The 20,744-nt window shown below is 38.6% G+C and overlaps 1 protein-coding gene across 2 annotated transcripts in view; it reads left to right on the forward strand.

Moving 5' to 3' along the window:
* Positions 1-13,126: 13,126 nt before the first annotated feature.
* LOC129370364 (potassium voltage-gated channel subfamily D member 3-like) overlaps positions 13,127-20,744 on the forward strand; it is a 103,311-nt gene continuing 95,693 nt past the window's right edge. For both annotated transcript variants that reach the window (XM_055046321.1, XM_055046322.1), the window contains exons 1-3: positions 13,127-13,206; positions 13,318-13,422; positions 14,186-15,365. In XM_055046321.1, the coding sequence (XP_054902296.1) occupies positions 14,263-15,365 (1,103 nt within the window). In that variant the 5' untranslated portion in view covers positions 13,127-13,206; positions 13,318-13,422; positions 14,186-14,262. The remainder of the gene's footprint in view (positions 13,207-13,317; positions 13,423-14,185; positions 15,366-20,744) is intronic.

A 20,744-nucleotide genomic window follows, 5' to 3' on the forward strand; every position in this document is an offset into this window, starting at 1 on the left:
TTGAAATGTGAATTCAAAGGATATGCAGCGTGGGCTTTAAGCTTTGGGAGGAACTAATTAAGTCCCTGTTTCCCCAGTGCCATTTTGATGAGTGTCCCAGAATGGAAGCCTGTTTTGGCAGATCGAATTCCATGTTTACCTGTGAAGTCTGCTTGTGCCAGCAACAAAAATCATTGGGAAAATGAGTAGTACAAAATGTAAAACATGTAAAATGTGTACATGATTCAAAGAGAGTTATGCTGACATGCAGGAGGTGGTCATTTATTACAATAGAGGACTTGTTTGTGCAGGAGCAAGCATTCATTCTGAATATTGCTTTTCAAAAAGAGACTGCTATCTTAGTGTGTGTGTGTGTGTGTGTGCATTAATATATATATGTATATACACGTATGGATAGAGCCTACATATGAATTTCATATTTATACATACAGTGACCTATCGCAGTTCACCTTTCATTGCACACTGGGTAAGTTATATATATATATATATATATATATATATATATATATATATATATATATATATATATATATATATATATATATATATATATATATATATATATTGTTTACGTATTTTTTGTAATAATTTTCCATTTTCTCCGATTCTAATCCAACGACTCGGGTCGCGGTGCTGATCTCCGCAATTTTTGTTCTTTGGTTTCAATGTATTATGGAGTTTTTCATTGTACAACAATTGTAAAAAAAAATAAAATAAAAAAGCGATAGGCTTCACGGATTTTGCCTACGTTGGTTGTATTTGGAACGTAACCCTGCAAAAAGCGGGATTACGTAGATATTTATATTCATATACATACATATCCTAGAGGTCCTCCCTCCATGTCCTCGCCTCCTTGTGGTCTTCCCTCCGAGTCCTCCTGGTGGTCCTCCCTGTCCCATAAATGTTTGATCTTCTGGGATTTTTTCTTCTTTTGAATTTAATATTTTTGGCTTCTCTGCAAAGAAACCTTTATCTTCTTCCGGAGGAGTGGGCTGGAGAGATGATCACGTCAAACGTCACAATTTCATGATTTCTCGTACACAAAAATGAAGCCGTTTCTGGAGATGTCTTCACTGCAGTTGTTAAAGTCTACAGTAGAGACATTCTGGTTTTCTGCCTTCATGATTTGTCCGTCAGTCATTAAGTATGTATAGAAGTGGGTCAACTCTGATCTCCCACAGACAACAGAAGACAGGTGGTACCTTTCAGTACCACCTTCGCATTTGGCAGGCACATCTATGACCTGACTGGAAAGTATTCGGTGTTTCCTGGTCAGCCTGTGGAGAAAAAACACTAAAACCTTATTGTTAGTAAGGCAGTGCTTTCTCTCCAAGGCCGACCCGCATTCCGAACAACGGCGTTTTCCCCGCACAACCAACCAGTAATACACAAGAGTGGAAATACTGGTTGGAAATCTCACCGGTGGTAGGGAGAGCAGGGAGCCGTTATTCAGCAGCTCAAGAAACACAGTGCCACAGACAGAACAAGAGTTGTTGTTATACAACTCTCTATCTGTGGCACTGCCGAAAGAGTCCAGCCAGGCCATAGATGACTCCAGCAAACATTTCACGTAGAAGTCCCTTCCCAAGTCTGATGGCTGATACCTCTCCCTCAGCTCCATCAAAACAGGGGAAAGGTCTTCCTGACTAAAATGTCTGCCGGAGTGATGGACAGCAGACAGGATGAGACTCGCCCAACTGGGGATGGACGAAGCCTCCAGAAAGTCCCTTTCCTGAGCGAGACACCTCCGTGTGACGCCCAGGTTCAGGACGCTCTGGAGAGCAGCGTCCACCCAGCTGTAGCAGAGTCCGTCCTCGGCTAGTCCATGGCCTACCAATGCTGTCTTTGCTGTCTCTGGGAAATCTGAGGCGACTCCGTCTTCTTTTTTTATGTCCGGGGGACAATCAATCTCAAGCCCAACAGTTATCCTTGCAGTGAGAATACGCCTTTGAGCCAAAATACCTTCCTCGTCCAGGGAACTTCTTAAAAGAAACGTCCTTGTGTAAGAGGTGTGGAGAGGAGTATTGATCGGAAGGGCCAGAGATGGGACCAACGAAACCAAAGCTCTTTCTGTGACTTCAGCCACAGCTTTGGCTGCGAGGTCAGCCGCAGACAAATCTTCCCCAGCCAGGGGAGACTTTTCTGCGACTGGCCCTTCGCCCTCATGTTCCGGCATCTTTGAACAAACTTCCCTCGCTGGGTCAGTTTGTTCATAGAGAATCGGACTCCCCTCAGGACTGTCTCACACAGAGTCCGTCACACCCATGTCTGTGGTCCCACAGACATTGGTTTCTTGCTCTGAGCAAACCTCCCCAGCCGGGAAGGTTTGCTCAGAGTTAGTGGTGTCGTCCTCTGTACGGACGGTCCTTGTTGGGTCTGAGGTCGCGGTCCCACTCACACCTGTTGTTTTTCCAGAACACACCTCCCCCTCCGGGTTGGTTTGTTCTGTGAAAGCAAATCCTCCTCTCCACGTTGATCCATGTTTGCTTCAAAATCCTTCCTTTCTTCACAATCCTTCCCGGGAAAGTAATGATCGGTAAGTTTTTTCATCCCGGTGGTTACTGCATACCCGATGCCCCAGCGGAGGGGAATGAAGAAAGGGACAAGTCCAAACATGATTTTCCTGTGCAACTCTCACTCTCTACAAACTGTCTTGATCTGGCTGATGCTTTCAGATTCAATCATTTAAGCAACAGAACCTCTTTGATCTATTGTGATGTAAATAATGTCGTCTATGACCTCATCAGTGACCTCACTGGACTTCTGGCACGACATCTTGCTTCTGATCGTTTCCATAGCAACGATCAGTCTGCATAATTCAAGCTGACATAAATACTTAAATAAAAAGTAATATATTTTAATTTATTTAACATGAGATTAATAGATTTCTATATGATTTAATTTTTGCATTTGGTCTTAAGCTATTTATCCACTATTATTTTTAATTATTATTCATTTATCATGATTAGTCATGTATTATTCATTACACAGTGCTAGGATCAGTCTGTGACTTATTAAATGCACTTTATACATATATATATTTATTTTTATATGAATATATAAACATGTATTTATATAAAATATGTTTAAATAAATAAATAAACATATATATATATATATATATATATATATATATATATACATATATATATATATATATATATATATATGTACATATTTATATTTTGTTTATATATATGTGTGTGTGTGCGCACACATGTGTGCGCGTGTGTGTGTGTGTGTGTTCCTCTGTGATGAGGAACACATCATCGCATTGTTTCAGCCTTTCCTTTGATGTTGGAGAGAATAAGTTTGTCTGATGTCTGCTTAAAGGCAAATCAACCAATTAATAATCTACCCAGAATGCTCTAAACACTTTTGACAGAAATCATAATCACATTCTCCTTCCCAGCTTTTTTGACAAAGACAGCACATTAGAAGCATATAGGTTTAGAAAGTCTATTTAAAGGCTACACTGCCAGTTTCGTTACAGACTAACCTAACAAGATGTTCTTTTTTTAGAACGAGAAGAGCATCAGGTGTGTCTTGTAATTACTGTGTGACAGGGCAAAAGCACACAAACAAACACATACACACACATGTAAAAACAGAGACGCAAGTCTACATGCACACCCACACTCACAATCATTTCCTAGCAGGTCAAGTCACAGCTGTTTCATGGTCTGTAGCCCATTTCAGTTATCAAAATAGATATACCACAAATAGATCACCGTCTGTGTCAGTGATTCGGAGCATGTCTGTATAAAATGTCTTAATTTTCTAAGGACAAGCTGAGGCACATCACGTTTCGGAGTGGATGTCACCACCGTCAAGACTTTCCATCCAAATAACTGGCATCCGACGCTGTTTGACACATCTTAAACATTGGCGTAATGAAAGAAAGATATGATTTTGTGCATTTCAGCCTCAGTGTGACAGTGGTGATCAATAACTACATATCACACATTCTTGTTTTGGTTCTGTCTGGCTCGCTGAAATGAAGGCGTTTTTACAGCTTCTGACGCACCGTGTGTTTGTGGGTTGGCCATCGTTCACATTTTCTCCAAATAAACAGCCTTCACTTCACAAAGAAAGCTCTTATCTGACTTTTGAAGAGGCAGAAATGAAATGAGAGGAAATAATGATCAATGTGTTGTTGAATGCAGCTGAAAAGCTGCCAAAACACTTATTTTTGTCGTTTTCAATCAAACATCTTAGGAGTATGAACTTGGCAAAAATCAAGCAGTTGCTTGAAATTTTATTATATTGCCAGTCATTTTCTACATGGTGGCTATAAACCATTTTGCAGTGTTAGAATAATATTTTTTTCTAAATAAAAGTTTAGGATTTCAAGTAGAAAGCTTTGCCTCTTGTGTCCCTCAATCATGAATCTAATATGCAGACTTACTGAATCAGCAAACTGCATAAATTCAAGAATGCTTGGTCCCAATGTTGAATTGTTTTTGATGTATGTCTGATTTATGGTAATGAGGCCTCAAAAGAGCCTCTCCAACGCACAACTCATTTCTCTCTCTCTCTCTCTCTTTAAGTTTTGCACTGAAAGTGCATTTTCAGCAGGAAACAGAAGTAGAACCAGAAAAACAAACCCTATGCCTCAATGTGAATAAAATTACCTCTGATTGTAAATGGATTCATCCACCTTGAGTACTCAACCTGGGATGTTCAATTACCTGCCATTTCCAGGATTTTCAGCTACAACTTATATCTTGACTTTTCATTTGAAAATATAAGTAGTCAAGATGTAAAATATTATCCAAAAAAGCCAATGATGTTTAAATTCTTCATTTTTTTCAAAATCAATAGCAACAACAGTTCATTTCAGAAATAACTAGAGCTGTAATATTCATTTCATTGTTCAAATGCAAAGTTAATGGGTTTATATAAAGTTTTCGAATAAGTAATGGATCTAATCTATTATAGAACAGATGTTAAACTCGGCTCCCCTTCAGTCAGAAAAACAAATGAAAGCCCTGAATCTCCATTATAGTCACAGCTGACTGCTCATATATGCAGCTCAATAGAAAGATCATTCTAAATGTATGAAGCAGCAGAACCTAACCTGCAGCTGGAAATGTTTTGCTTTTATACAGGTCACAGTGTCTTGTCTCCATTGATCAGGTTAAGACTATTGAATGGTGTATCCCCTCTATGACTCGATTGTTTTCTACAAACATATTGGCTTTCTGGCATCCTCTTACTTTGGCTCAGATCCAGATCAATAAACATTTTCAAGCAATGTTTTTCTCAGTATTCTGCTTGGAGTGAGCCTTTGTTAGAGAGAGCATAAGCCCCAGAATGGAAAAAAAAGAAAGGTGAAGAGTCAAATTTGCAGCACAACTGTTTAAATCAAGTAAAGAGAGGTACCGCAAAAACAATATGAAAGGAGTAAATAAGTAAGTAAGAAGGATGACAAGGATTAAAGGAGGTAAAGGCGTCTGTGAAGAGGAGAAAAAGGACGAAGACAATGATATTCCATGTCCAACCTAAAGAAGCACTCATTTGTGGATGAAACCTTGCAATATGCATTCAACTTATATCCTTATCTTTTTTTTAAATCTGAAAATAAGCAGAAACTCAGAAGACCTCCATCTTTGAAGAATGACTTTTAAAAAATCAAAATAGGATTGCAGAAACACACCAACCAAAGAAAAATGATTTTAATTCAACTAAACTTATATTAAGTAAATACATATATATCCTCAACATTTATGTTCACATTGATTACCAACATTCCATTCCAAGGTTGACATGTTTGTTTTACAAAGTGCTTGATTTCATCTTAATTAAAATAAGCCATCTGAGAGCAAGAGGGTTGGGCTCATTCTCTTGATGAGCCAGGGGTAGTTTACCCTGTTCTCTTAATTAGACCCCACAAATCCCTAATGCTCCTGTCGGCAAAGTTTGTCCTAGCCTGGTGTAACTGATAACATGCCACGATGTGATAAAGTATATTTCCTGCAGGATAAAAGGATTAGGATGCTCTCCATGCACTGATCAGACCATAGGGGATGCGATGTAGGAAAATGGGAAATGTTTCTGTGCTTCAGGAAGGTATTTTGGAAAAAGGAGGAAGCTATTGTTGCTTATGTAAGTCAGCATCGAAAGTCATTAAGTAAGTTGTCCTTGGTGAGATTGGTAAAATCTGCCCTCAACTACAAAAATTAACTCATTTATTAATCTGAACAGCTATCTGACTTCTGTTTAAGTCTAGTCATGAAATAGTTTAACGCAGTAATTTCAGGTCAAGAGATCTTCAGTAAGTGAAGTAGATGCTGTCATATCCTTTTTTTTATCCACATAGAAAGAGAAACCAAATTAAAAAGTACACCTTTGTCCTCAGCTTTGAAGAAGGTCTACAATTAGAAATGATCCTCTGCTGAACTAATGTCACGTTAATACACATGAGACTGCCCTTAGCCAATCAGCAGACAGGACACAAGGCAATAGATGGCTGGACACAAAGAAAATTGGGCCATTGATCTGTCTGTCTGTCATCTGCAGTACATCCTTGAAGAGCTTCAAACCCTTTGATTTTAAAGCTGAATGTGTCTTTTCCACTGCAGCACAAAAGCCTTGGATGCAACACATTTATGTTGGTTTATGTTCTCGTTTGACTCAATTCCCACATGACTGAAGTATGACATACCACATTACCTAAGCTAATATGCTAGCTGTACTTTATATACATTAGAACTCACACAAAGTTGCCCATGTTCACATTACACAACATCCTTGTGCTAAACACAGTTAATGCAAGTGTTAGCTCTTTGGCTCATGTTGCCATTCTTTCTGTGTATGTTGTGGCATCTTCTCCATCTCCTCCTCTGCAAGTGACAGTGTGAGGTGCCAAGCCTTTCCCTCTCCGCCACCTTAGACCATTACTCTGTCTGCTGTAACACATAGGAGACAATATTATGTCTCCTCCACTACAAAGCAACAGCCAGCTCTGACTGAGTTACAGCAGATCCTGCCAAAGTCACTCCTTGCACAGCCAGAACTAGTCAGTGACTGTAAACCTATATCCAACATAAATCAGAAAACACTTTCTGTGTGAGCCAAATGGTGACTCTATGTATGTTTGTTCCAATTACTCATTCTAAACGTATAAAGGAGCAGTATTGTTGACAAAATACAACAATACTGCTCTTGTGTTCAAGCCCTTTTCTGTCATTACTGAAAGAGCAGAATAGCTTGAAATGTAACTGCTCAATAATTGGGGCCGTAGAAAACACAAAGAGTATACAAAATGTTTAATGTCTTTGTGCAATCTGTTAATCAAAACGAAAATGTCACATCCAAATCAAGAATCAATGATAAATATATTTCATTGTTATCACCAATAAAATAATGTCATCTTAGTCAGAATCTGAGAGGATTTTGCCAATTTAAAGTATTGGCAATGAGAGAAATTAGACAATACAATGTGTATAATGCATTGTTGACAAGATCCTCGTTTCAAATCTTACAGGCTGTGAATGGACTCAACATAATGCAATTAATGTCTGGCTCAGGCTGAGACTTTTTGTAAAAGTGAAATATTTTCCTTCCTGGATTTTAGCTGCTAAGCTGTTTTATATATATATAGGAAGGTATAAATACCTTCCTATATAAAACAGCTACTAAGCTGTTTTATATATGCTATTTTCAGGGGTATCTGCAGTACTCCTGAAAATAGCAATATTTTATGTGTTGTCCCCTTGCACTTTATTGCAGAATTTGGTTTCCATCCATCTTTCCTCACTCCCTTTATTTATAAAAGCCAAGGAAGCACCAACAAACCTGATTAGTACTGTACAACCTTATTAACCTTCAGTGATTACTTCTCATCATCAGCAGCCATTAAGATGCACTGCAGTCCCAACTACTTAAGCAATCATCATTCAAGAAAGTTCCCACACTCTTCACACCAATGAAAAGGGAGGATGACATCCTAGAAGAGAGATTAATTTGATTATGCATAAAGTAACTTGCAGTGTTGTTTTTTGTTCTTTTGCTCAGTAAGTTGTTACATGCACAATCAGTGACCTGAATCACTCTTTTCTGTCTTATTTTTGATAGATTTCCATTAATTGAACATCTGCAAAATGATTTGTGTGATCCTTGATTATGTAGCTTGATGGATATTGTATACGTAAAAGGAACATTGGTACAGAAAAGACGACTGAATACACCTAATTAATTCTTCCTTGAAATCTTTAAGATACGGCACAAATATAGGAGGAACTGAAAGTGAAGATTAAGGTGGCCAACCAAATTGTGTGCATCTGCATGGCAAGTTAAATCAGAAACTTAAATAGACAATTAAATCATTGTATAAAGGTTTGATTGTGGCCTATGCAAAATGCTGACCAAATGCATATAAACATCTAAATTTGAATTAAAAAAAAGAAGTTTGTTGTCATTTAGCAAATAATTTTAGTGATTCTAACTGGCCCATAATGAGATAAGTTTCCTCCAATTTAGCTTCAGACAGTGAGGAAAAAATTGATATGTCTTTTTTTGGGTGAATGTATGACTCATTTCAACTTTATACATGTGGGATAAGTAAAGATTCAACCACTTACACAGTCCTTAAACTTTAATCTAAATGTAAAAAGCAGAGTCTAGATTTACACTGATCTGTTTTGACATTAAACCTTTTGACAATGACATGAAAGAAATATTATTGTCCATCTGCATGGAAAGATTAGATTGTGGCATTCACTGGAAGATACTAAAGTTCTGCAAGAGAAAAGGAAATCCTGTGGTCTCATTCCTAACCTTGTAAAGTAAAAGCTGTGGTATGAATGTGCCTGTTCGTGTCCTGCACTGAAACCTACACTCAGTAGACACAGGCTGTGTCTCTCGCTCTCTGTTCAACTCTGACTGTGAAAGATTAAGGGAAAACTGTGTCTGTTCAATGTACAGCAAAGGTGTTGGGGTGACTGCAGCATGAAGCTGGTGCAAAGTGTATGTTTCTGCTGAAATGTCAGAAGTGTTTGAAACGACAGTAACTCCACTCATTTTTCTTTCCTGTCGACTTCTTCCAAAGAAAGAAAGGATGTCGTATCACCTTCTGTTCTGAGATGTTTCAGTTTGCTATGAAAATGTCAACCTCTTAAAATGTTATTACCTTTTTTTTTATTATTTATGCTTCACAGTGTGTAAAGTAATCTGAAATACATTGTTTTTGATTTTGAGTATATTATCCAGATTTAGTCATAAGGTTGTATTCAGGGAAAGCCCTTTATCCATTTTCATGTCTTACTCTGGCAGATAAATGCTGGTTCAGTTCTAGTCCAGTTGGGTGTGTCTCCATTGATAGTATGTTCCTCACTCTGCATTAATATGGGAAGGAAAATAAGGAGAATATCGGAACATGGATGGGCTTTCATCTGCATTGTTATGATATAATTTTGTTCATTTACCCTAGGGCAAAATCTCTGTATATTAATTCATTGCAGGTTACCCCAACCAGTTAATCTGATGTATGTGTTCGTTCACCATAGATAAAGAGGTAAAGAGGTTTGAACCTCAAGGTTTGACCGTGGGTCTTGCCAAGCTACTATTGTTTTTTTGAGGCTTGAAATTAGTGATTGATAACTTTCCAATGTGACTGAATCCAAATAACTACCAAATATTTCAGCGAGAGAAACAATCTCACATGTACAAATGACTCAACTGAAGTAAATGGTGTATTCTGAAATATCAATCAAGTCTTGGTATCTTTTAACCTGATTTAGTACAATTTAGAGTCATTGTACTTTACGGTGACCAGACTTGCTCTTTTCCCTGGACTTGTTCACTTTTCAAGTTCTGTGCATGGCGTCTGGGGGGTTTTCTTTGAATGTCCGAGTATTTCAGGATACCAGTAGGCATACTGAATTTGATTGGAATCAAGTATACTTGGTGGTTATTCATGGAATATGACACCTTTACATTCATATGACATCTTCCTTGTCCCAAGCTGGTCCCAAGTGACTGGTATTTATCTGTTCATAGACGAAACAGACAGAGCATACAGTGCAGGCTGCACTGCTGCTGATGTCTTAAAATATACTTATGGACAAGTCAGAAAATAAACATTCTTCATACCACCCCTTTTGCAACAATTGGGTGGTGGAGTGTGCTGTGCACAAGGCCTGTGTTTCTGTGACACAGGTGTCAAAGGTCCCATAGATGGTCACAAAAATTATAAAAAATTATGTACAAAGTGAGAGTTTACTTATTCAATTGACTGAATTGAATACTAAAACTGAAGACTGAAGTATTTTTTATGAGACTGCTTTTTGTTTTTACTACATTGAAAATAATTTCTAACTTTTGCGTAATTTTTGTGTAGATCGACTTTAAGAATGAGCTTTTATTATTACAGGTCAATTTTCCATACACACTTCTACTAATCAAGTGTAGTTTGTACGGTTGGTCAATTTCTATCCCATATGCTTAAAAATGACTAAATTTGCCCCATATCAATTTTGAATGTTTTATTGAATTATTTCTGGACTGGGACAAGCGTCCTATTTTTTGGAAATAAAAATATGGTCACGTTGTGGTACTATAGCTTAGGTAGGTCACCATGACTGAGAAACAGCCTTCTTTTGCACAAAACTTGTTTCTACGCTAATTCCCGGAATAGGTAAACAAAATGATGAAATTTTAAAGATTGGGAATAAGTGTAGGACCTATTGTCTTGGTCCCTTTGTTTGCTGGAGCGAGGCCAGGAGATCATCTTCAACCTCCCTGGTTGTCATTACCTGCCTTGCTTAACAGAAGACAGAAGGACTGTCGAATCAGTATTTGGCAAACCATAGATAAACTCTATTACAGTCACTGAGTTAATCCCCAAAAGAAGATTTTAGACATCTAATGGGGATTAGGTAAATGGTAAAATGCTTTTCATGAATAATTGATCTCAAAAAGTCAGCAAAAAACATTTATATAAAACGAGGGGAATGTCAAAACAAGACCTTTAGGATAAAGCCTGAGAGGTGTGTGTCATACCAAAAACTCTGAATGTTTTTTATATATCTGTGTCAGGGTGCGTGTGTGTGTGTGTATATTACTAAAAACAATCAAACTTAGAAATCACCTGAGTCTTACATTCTACTTCATGTTTCTGGTTCTTTGAAAGAAATGTATGACAAGTTGCTTTTTCAAAGTCAAAGCACTGTATAGTAGGAATTTGTTGGTTAAGGAGGCTCATACGTCACTGAGGATAAACTCTGAGATTCTTTGGTTGAATCAAAAATAAATTTACAAATTAAAATGATCTCTTGGATCAATAAGATGGAAATTGGTCTAGCAGTTGGCTAATATTAGACTGAATCATTCTTCAGTTATTCCCAGCATAGAAACAGTTTCATAAGGGTTTGAACTTGGATCAGTCTCAGAAATACCAAGAGACTTTTCATAAAATTCTAATATGAAACAATCTTAATACATTTATTCCAGGTTTAAGGGGTACATTAAAATACAAACATGAATTATACTTGTCGTACTGCCTCACACTCAGTTTTCACGTTGATCCTGAAATACACATTCAGGTCAAACTAATGCATTTTACTTTTACCTGTAGTAATACCTAGACATTACATTGGAACCTGAACGGATTCCAATGGTATAAACATGAGTGTTAACCAGCCAAGCTGTGGCAGGTTGACTCTCAGTCTGCAGACACACACTATCTTGCCAAAGGAGTTACGATTTTAATGTCTACAGATAATTACAGGGGGCAGTTGACCGTAAAATACAGCCCACCTTGTTATTCTATGACATTTAAGCTATTGGAACCTCTTACAGTTTCTTTGCAAAGGCCAATGTCTGTCCTGCATGTGACCTGATGTGTTTGAGGAGTGATCATTGTGTTTGTACGTTTTCAACTCCTCCTCTTGTGACATCCAGTTTGAGTTTAATGAGTTAATATATTTTTCTCTAGGAAGAGTAATTTTGTCCATTATCTATTTTTCCAAAAGGGCAGTTTACGGTCAGGGACTAGATTGAGTCGAAAGAAAAGAAGAAAAAGCTGCCTCTGAGGATAGTTATAGAGGACCACAGAAGCATAAACAAGAGCGTCTGAGTTTGTGTGGGCAAGGGAATGTGTGTTGTTGAGTGTCCAAGTAACAATGACTTGCAATTTGTCATTTTCAAACAAGGGTCTATAAACCATCTCTTAGTGATTTTATGGTGAAAAATACAATTTGGCCAGAAGTACTGATTTTTTCATATGGACTACATGCATTTCTGTGACCAAAATGATTTTGCTGCAGTCTGTATGTTAGCTGTTGAAATTCTGGTATGATCCCTGTTGGCTCAATTAAGACTGCACATTGCTTTAATTAATGTGTGAATGCAGACGTTAATATCAACTGCATCTGTATATGAATTGACTAGCTAGAGGCCTGAACTTGGAAAGCACTTGATCTATTCCAGAGGAACCCAAAGCTTTAGTTGAACGCTTATAGTTGCTTTCCTCCTGGTAAAGTTAGGCTCCTTCAATGTCTCTCAAATATATTATATTTGCTTCCATCCATCTTCTCATCACCTGTAATCAATTTCAATGCCACTGCTACATTAAAAATGTTCCACAGCCTGCTGAGGCCATGCAGGAGCCTTAACAAGACAAGCAAGCAAACAAAACGAGAAGAATAAACTGAACTAAGGCAGGAAATGAACGATATCTGAAAACAATAAAGATTGAAACAGAAAAGCTGAAATATCCAAAGGATTATGACAACAACAAAAAAAGCAAACAACTTATATACTGCTCAAAAAAATAAAGGGAACTCTCAAACAACACAATATAACTCCAAGTAAATCAAACTTCTTTGAAATCAAACTGTCCACTTAGAAAGCAACACTGATTGACAATCAATATCACCTGCTGTTGTGCAAAGGGAATAGACAACAGGTGGAAAATATTTTCATATTTATTTCATTCATTCAGATCTAGGATGTGTTATTTGAGTGTTCCCTTTATTTTTTTGAGCAGTGTATTTCCTGAACCAACTGTAGTTAGGTTTACAAACCTACCCTGCGCACAGAGGAGAGAGAGATGGGAGGAGAGAGAGGAAGGGCGCTCCTCCTCCTCCTCTTCCGTCTCTTCCTACCACTCATCCAGAAAAGCCAAGGTACCGCGGTCCTCACGGCGGACTCCGCTCCTCGTTTTTCCTCCCGCATCATGGAAACTGATAGAAAACGACTGTGGTAAATTGCTCAACGCCACTTTTCCGCTTTCCTTTCTTTCTAAGTAAAAACGTCCTTCTTTTAGCTTAATAACTTCTCTACTGTCTTTCTTTCTTCTTTTTTTTTTTCCAGACTCGTTTTCAGTAATTGGAAAAAAAAAAGAAAATCCTTATCTGGTTGAAACTTGACAGTTCGGAGAGGCTGCTCGTGTTTCTTTGGATGGAGAATTTTGAATCGGTGAGTTTGAAGCCTGACTGACCGAAAGCGGTCAACAAGAAGGCATTTTACTCTCTCCATCATCTTCTCTGTGTCTCTTTGACTCGTTGCAACCGGCAGATTCAGAAGCGAGGCTTACCGATCACTAACGTTCCGGGCGTCACATCGACGTGCTTTCATTCAATGTTCGCTAAACAGTTTGCTCGGTCAAGGTTTACGCTGCGTCCTGCGCTCTCTCTCTCTCTCACTCTCTCTCTCTCTCTCTCTACTTCTTCCAGCTGGAACTCAACAGGTTTGTTTGATCTGAAAAAAGTCAAAGTTTTAGAGATGCGAAGAAAAAAAAAAGATGCCAATTTAGTCATTTTAATTTGCTTCTGGATTCTTTTATCTGTGAGATGCAGTTAATTACAACCTGAGGAGGTTCTCTCTTATTGCATCTCCACAGGAAGGAGGAGAGAAAGATAACCTTGAAGTGAAAGCAGATGATTCTTATTGAAGGTGCAATCTGTCTCTGCTCTGAAACCCACTGTGCTAATCAAAACCCTGTCTTAGAATGTAGCTCTCAACTAGTTACTGATGGATGTCATTTCTGTTACTCCTTTAATAACTTATATATATTGACATAAATTGTTAAAATGTTGTATGTGTTGTTTGTTTTCCTAATAAGCTTGTGATTTTGTTTATTTTGCAATATCTCAATATCAAAATATCCAAATCACAGTTGAAACGTTGTTTGAGTAAGTGATTCCCACCCTCATCGACTTCTTCCATGTTTTTATCACAGATGGTGAAGAGGCTGAAGTCAAGCTGGTTGTGAAGGTGTTTGACCTGTTTCCCCCTGCGCCCCGAGCCGAAACCATCATGGCAGCGGGAGTAGCGGCATGGCTTCCGTTTGCTCGGGCAGCGGCGATCGGCTGGATGCCTGTGGCCAACTTGCCCATGCCGGTCGCCCCCACTGAAAAGAACAAGAGGCAGGACGAGCTCATAGTCCTTAATGTCAGTGGACGGCGCTTCCAGACCTGGAGGAACACCTTGGACCGCTATCCGGACACGCTGCTCGGCAGCTCGGAGAAGGAGTTCTTCTACAACGAGGACACCAAAGAGTACTTCTTTGACCGTGACCCTGATGTGTTCCGCAGTGTGCTAAACTTCTACCGCACTGGCAAGCTCCACTATCCACGATATGAGTGCATCTCCTCTTATGATGAGGAGCTAGCTTTCTTTGGCATTGTCCCAGAGATCATCGGGGACTGCTGCTATGAAGAGTACAAGGACAGGAAGAGAGAGAATGCAGAACGCCTCATGGACGACCAGGAGGACAACAAAGATGCCAAGTTGCCCAACATGACATTCAGGGAAACCATGTGGCGTGCATTTGAGAACCCTCACACTTCCACGATGGCCCTGGTCTTCTACTATGTCACTGGTTTCTTCATTGCTGTTTCTGTCATCACCAACGTGGTAGAGACAGTTCCCTGCGGCTCAGCGCCCAACATGAAGGAAGTGCCATGTGGCGAGCGCTACACTGTGGCCTTTTTCTGCATGGACACTGCCTGCGTGATGATCTTCACGGTGGAGTACCTGATGCGCCTGTTCGCTGCGCCGAACCGCTACCGCTTCATGAGATCTGTCATGAGCATCATCGATGTGGTGGCCATCCTACCCTATTACATCGGACTGGTGATGACTGACAATGAGGACGTGAGCGGGGCTTTCGTGACGCTGCGGGTTTTCCGAGTGTTCCGTATCTTTAAGTTCTCCCGTCACTCGCAGGGCCTGCGCATCCTGGGCTACACGCTGAAGAGCTGTGCCTCGGAGCTGGGGTTTCTGCTCTTCTCCCTCACCATGGCCATAATTATCTTTGCCACTGTCATGTTCTACGCAGAGAAGGGTTCAACCTCCAGCAAATTCACCAGCATCCCAGCCTCCTTTTGGTACACCATCGTTACTATGACAACGCTCGGGTAAGAGCACACATGTCTTTTATCTGGTTGTGATTTGCTGTGTGTGTGTGTGCATGTATGCATGTTTCTGAGACTCGGCAAATGAATCTGGAAATGGATCCATTTCTATTTTTAGCTGTGTGGGTAAATGTTTGATTACAGCTTAACTTGAAACGTCTGATTCTGTGGACTTAAAACCTGCAAGCTCTTCTGAAAGCAGGTCCACTCAGTCCAAAGTATCTCTTCTAAACTTTTCATATTATGACTGCAGAAAAATAGCACTGTTTTCTCTGTAAATCTTTTTTTTATTCGTGACTACTCTTCTGGGAAGAGCACCCATCAAGATATTCTCTTCCAGTAATGACTGTGCCACTGCTCAGACTTCAAAACATCACTGAGAAAAAGAACATGGAGAAATGTGGAGAAAAAGAGGAAGTTGAAAGCGCCTTAGTGAAACAAAACATTAGAGAGGCGATGGAGAAACAGATTATGGCATTAGTGCTGTCTCTAACTGCCCTTGTGGTTAGCAGTAATACACTTCCAGAATCAACTGAAACAGTGACTCTGCATGTGGAGAGCACTCCTACTTACTTCAACTACTTCCCGCAAATAGACTTACTCTTTGTTGGATGGCGATAAAGTGCCTTGAGGTTAAGGCTATAAATGTGAAGGACGTAAATGCGCTTTATTCAAAATGAATCAAATATTTGCTCATTTGCAAATATCACCAACAATTAGGATTATTAGTACTAACAGATTTTAAAAAGCAGAAAGGCTGCCATTTACTAAGTTAATGATTGATCAATATGCGGCATTCAGATTGTTATTGTATCCTGTTTAAAAACTGTAAATTGTCATTAATTGACTGCTACAGAAAGAAGATTCTGAGCAGTTATGATGCACTGATTAGTTTTCATCATAAAATTCAGCAAGCTCTTTTTATAAGTGCATCGACTCAAACATGCATTCATTTAACAATGCACACAAACAAAGTTATGGGATGTAGCACTATTGGGCCTGATGCTTTCAATGACTTTGTGTGTATGTTTTTTGCGCATGAGTCAGACTGAGAAGCTGATAAATTGCAGCATCCTGCTAAATGTCAGAGTCATTGAGGCCATAAACGGCTCTGAGCTCATTGCTGTGACACACTTGGAACCCTATGACCATGCCCTGCCATTCACAACCTGCACAAATCTGTTGTTGTGGACATGTTTGTTTCTGGATTGCCTGTGCACTCCACCTGCAAACAAACATTTGTTAAACCGTAGACATTTTCTGCTCTGTTGGATGTTAATTTTCTGGACACGCAGCAGCTCCTAGCCCATACACAGCCACAGTGCTGGCCTCTCCACCTGAGCTGCTGAATCAGTCTCCTGTTGCTTTCAGAGGAGGATCAGCGTCTGTGTTTGTGTGTGTTAAGAGAGGGGTAGCTGTTGAGCTTGGTCTCATCAATAAAGCCAGGGCCAGAAGAGGGTGTCAGAGTGACTAATGAGGTGGTCCACTGGATCTGCTGACTAATGTAAACCTTCCTGACATTTTGCGTTCTGCATACAGGTGACGTCATAAATGCATGGAACCAGCACAAACACATTCAGAGAAAATAGGTGTTTGTTTGTTTAGGTATGCATAAACACAAATGTTTTCTTCTTAGGTTATGTTAGTTTTTCAAAGATCTTGTAAATACTTTTTTTACGCCCCTCCGCAAAAAGGTGTCAGGAAAGACTCATACTCTTCTAGCTACGGTGAAAGCCAGTTCCCTCAAACAGTGTTGTACTTAACTTTAGACTTTAGACTCCTTTATTGTCCATTGAACTTACATAAACTGGAAATGTATCTTTGGTAATGGCACAAAAACACACAACACTATTTTGGTTCCTAGGCCTCAAACTTGTGTCTTACTATTTGTATTAAAGGTCAGTTAAATTCAACTGAATTGTTAAGTCCCAGTTCACAACTAATTTCACTTCAATTTACTTTATAAGACAAATGGGTTCAGTTGATACATACTTATGCAGTCCCATTTAATTCAAGTTATTCCAAAGCAACTCAATGATAAAAGTGATACAGTTTGATTTGATTAAAATTGTAATGCCATGCAGACAGATGGAGTTGATTAAATAATTACAGCTGGTAAACAGTTATGCTTAATGAAGTGGATCAGATTGTATCTGTATCTTGTTGACTTTGCAACGCTACTTAAAATTCAGCGATGTGCTGACAGTGGAGAAAACCCACTTCTTCTACACTAGAAAGAAACTCCACACTGAACTGGGATCAGTGTGACTGGTCATTTGTCAGGTCTGGGACAAAGCTATTCCTGAAATTAATTCTGACAGAATAGCTCTATCAGTGCCTCTTTTCGGATACAAGCACAACTAAATAGAGCACTGAGCCAGGAGCACTTTCTGTAGGAGAAAAAAAAAAGAGTACTCTGCAAGGCACCAACAACTGTAAAGAACATACTTTAATTTCATCAACTAAAATGTCTTTACATAGACTGGGAGTCAAAATCTATCCGTCCATACATGCTTGATCTACCTTGAGAGGAAGTAAAAAATTGAAGCCACAAATTGATAACAAAAGAGAGCTTTAGGAGTGATGCAGAATTGAGGAACAAGGGTGACTTTCTGCGCTGTTATTTCTAGATGTCTATGCAGAACAAAAACACTGCAGGATCTTCTGGTCTCCATCTCATCTGAGCAAGACATTAATCAGCAGCTGGAGATTACTTCTTAAGAATGGACAATAACAAGTTTTATTTAAAGTGCATCATTTAAAGGGCATTTGGACAGCCAGTATTAGGACCGTAACAGGTTTTATTTAGATAGGGTGGAAATACCTGACATTTCTTATAAATGCCGCTCAGGTGAATGCTACAAGTTGTTAGCCACGTTCCCTTTAGTTCTGCAACCATGAATAGGTTATTGACCTACACACTGTTTGTTATCTCTTCATATCAGCTTCTGTGATGTGATATGTATTTAAGTACTGATTGTAGAATTATGATCTGAAAAGCTAGTGACCATTACCAAAATGGACAAATGACTATACAGAAAACCTCTGTTCTTTTGAGAAAACACCATGCAATCGAGAAAATTAAATTTTGTCTTTTTGCTCAGTTTGTATAATGTTGATATATTTACTGAAGTCTTTTGTTAGTTTGTGTTTATCTAGCCTTTCTTAAACACATTCTGGGTTCTTGGCTGGCCTGCTTTTTCTATTGAAATTCTAATAATTCATCCTGGCATAGATTCAACAAGGTGTAATTTTGGTCCAGACTGGCATGATGGCAACACATATTTTCCTGCAGATTTCTTGGTTGCACAACTATGATGTGAATATCTATCATCTCCTAGAGGTGCTCTGCTAGAGTTATTAAAGCTTTATGGCCTCACATTGCTAAAATATTATCCAAGTTCAGACAGAAAACCAATATGTTCATAATACGGTTATAGAATATTTCAGAGAATGGTTTTATAAAACCATTCAGCGGTTTTAATCAGAGACAATATGTATTTTCACTCCAGCAATGACTCAGACTCATTTGAATGCCTCATGCCTGGAATTACCTCACTCTCTTTCAAAATGGCATCATGCTCATCAGAATGCTAATTGAGTCATGGAAGAGTTAGATACTCCCATAGTATCTTTGTCTTATCTGATTCCTTTACCAACTGCACCTCTTGAGAAACACATTTCCCCCATGAAGGAAAATGAATTTGCATTATCTAGTTAAAAGACAGAATCCCATGGCTGTTTCTCTAAATCTCTTTAGCTGCACTTTTTCTGAAGATCCAATTTTTTTTTCTTTTTACTGCTTTCAAGTATGTATTTTATCATATTATGGAGGTTATGAGAAAGCCTATGCCCTAATGATATTGTGAATCTCTGGAGCATCTGACAGGATCATCAAATTGTTTAGTCTATTACTTGGTTTTCCCTAATAAGTTGAACAAAGTTTACTAACGTCCAGCAACACGTTCTGTCACTGAAATGGTTATGATAATCAAGAGTCATTGACAACCAAATAAGGTTGCCTAATTGACTAGCTGTTTGACTTTGGGGAAACTAATTATTTTTTATGTCTTCACCTTTTTTACGTTGGCTATCTGTTTCTGGGAATCCCTGCATCCCCCAGCATCACCACCTTTTGCTTTTGTTTATTTTTTTTATTTTTTATTTTTTTACAGTGAAACCAGCAGGTTTGTAAAATAAAACCACTGCCTTAATTACCAAAAAAGTTAATTATAGGCTACCCTAGAGCTCATACAAAAAGCTCCCTCAAGCAAACTTTCATTCAAAGGACCATTTATTCTTAACAATAGTGCTTAATAGTGAAGGATAAACATTCTGCCTCTTTAAGAAGTATTTGTGTCTAAACCTGGTTTTGTCAGGTAAACGTCTGACTTTTAAATTTAACACATTGAAAAAAATAAAATAATTTTCTACTACTAAATAAGAATAATGTGCAGAAATAGCCTAGACAAAAAGCTAATCAGCATTTTGATGAGTGACTAAAATCTATTATATTCATTGTGCCTGAGGCTGTTTACATTTCTGGCAGGAAAAGTGATAACTGTGGTAAAAATTCTCCATCCTGCCTAATTTTTTTGATATTAAGCATTTTGCATTTTGCAAGTACGTGAATAGTTTATCTGATACTCAAAGTGACAAGTACGGATTTACACAGCAGAAAAGGTGTGAATGTGTGTCTTCTTATCCGCTCTGTGTGTATTTAATTCTCATAACACAATATAACAAATTTGCACCTTAAGATACTAAGTACTTTCAGATTTGTGAGACACCAGCCTGACCTTTCACTCATCTGGTTTCACAGTATGCTTTTGTCAAGGGCCTCGATCATTTATGAGAAGCTGATCAAGTTCTGTACCTTTGTATTGGCTTTAATGTAATCTTATAATCTGTGCTAAAGAGCACGTCTCCGCCAACAAAACCTGCGATGAGCATTGCTGTTTTACGCTGTTGTTCACTTGAGCTCCTCTGTGATGATGATGCACAGAAGACTTGTCAAAATCAAATTTCTGAAGATGATGTTTGTTTCATTATTGGCTCAGGGAGCTTTTACGATTGTTAGTTTTAAGATGACTAGAACCATAATCCAGGAAAATACAGCTGAAGTGTGCATGTGGTAATCCACTGCATACCAAGAGAAATAACCTTTTCCCTTTTTTTATTCCTTTTGGGTCAGTTAGGATTATAGATTATGGATTTTATTTGCAATGTAAAATCGGATCACAAATTTTTGGAAAACATCTTGATTCAGTCGCTTTTCCTTTCCCAGACAACAGGGTCACATCTGCTCCCTCTTTCTGCGCGTATATATTACACCAAAACATGATTGTGTACAGAAAGAAAGACTGCAGATAAACTAAAGCT

This window comes from Poeciliopsis prolifica, unplaced genomic scaffold, assembly GCF_027474105.1.
Source record: "Poeciliopsis prolifica strain line A6 unplaced genomic scaffold, Auburn_PproV2 SCAFFOLD023, whole genome shotgun sequence".
Lineage (NCBI taxonomy): Eukaryota > Metazoa > Chordata > Actinopteri > Cyprinodontiformes > Poeciliidae > Poeciliopsis > Poeciliopsis prolifica.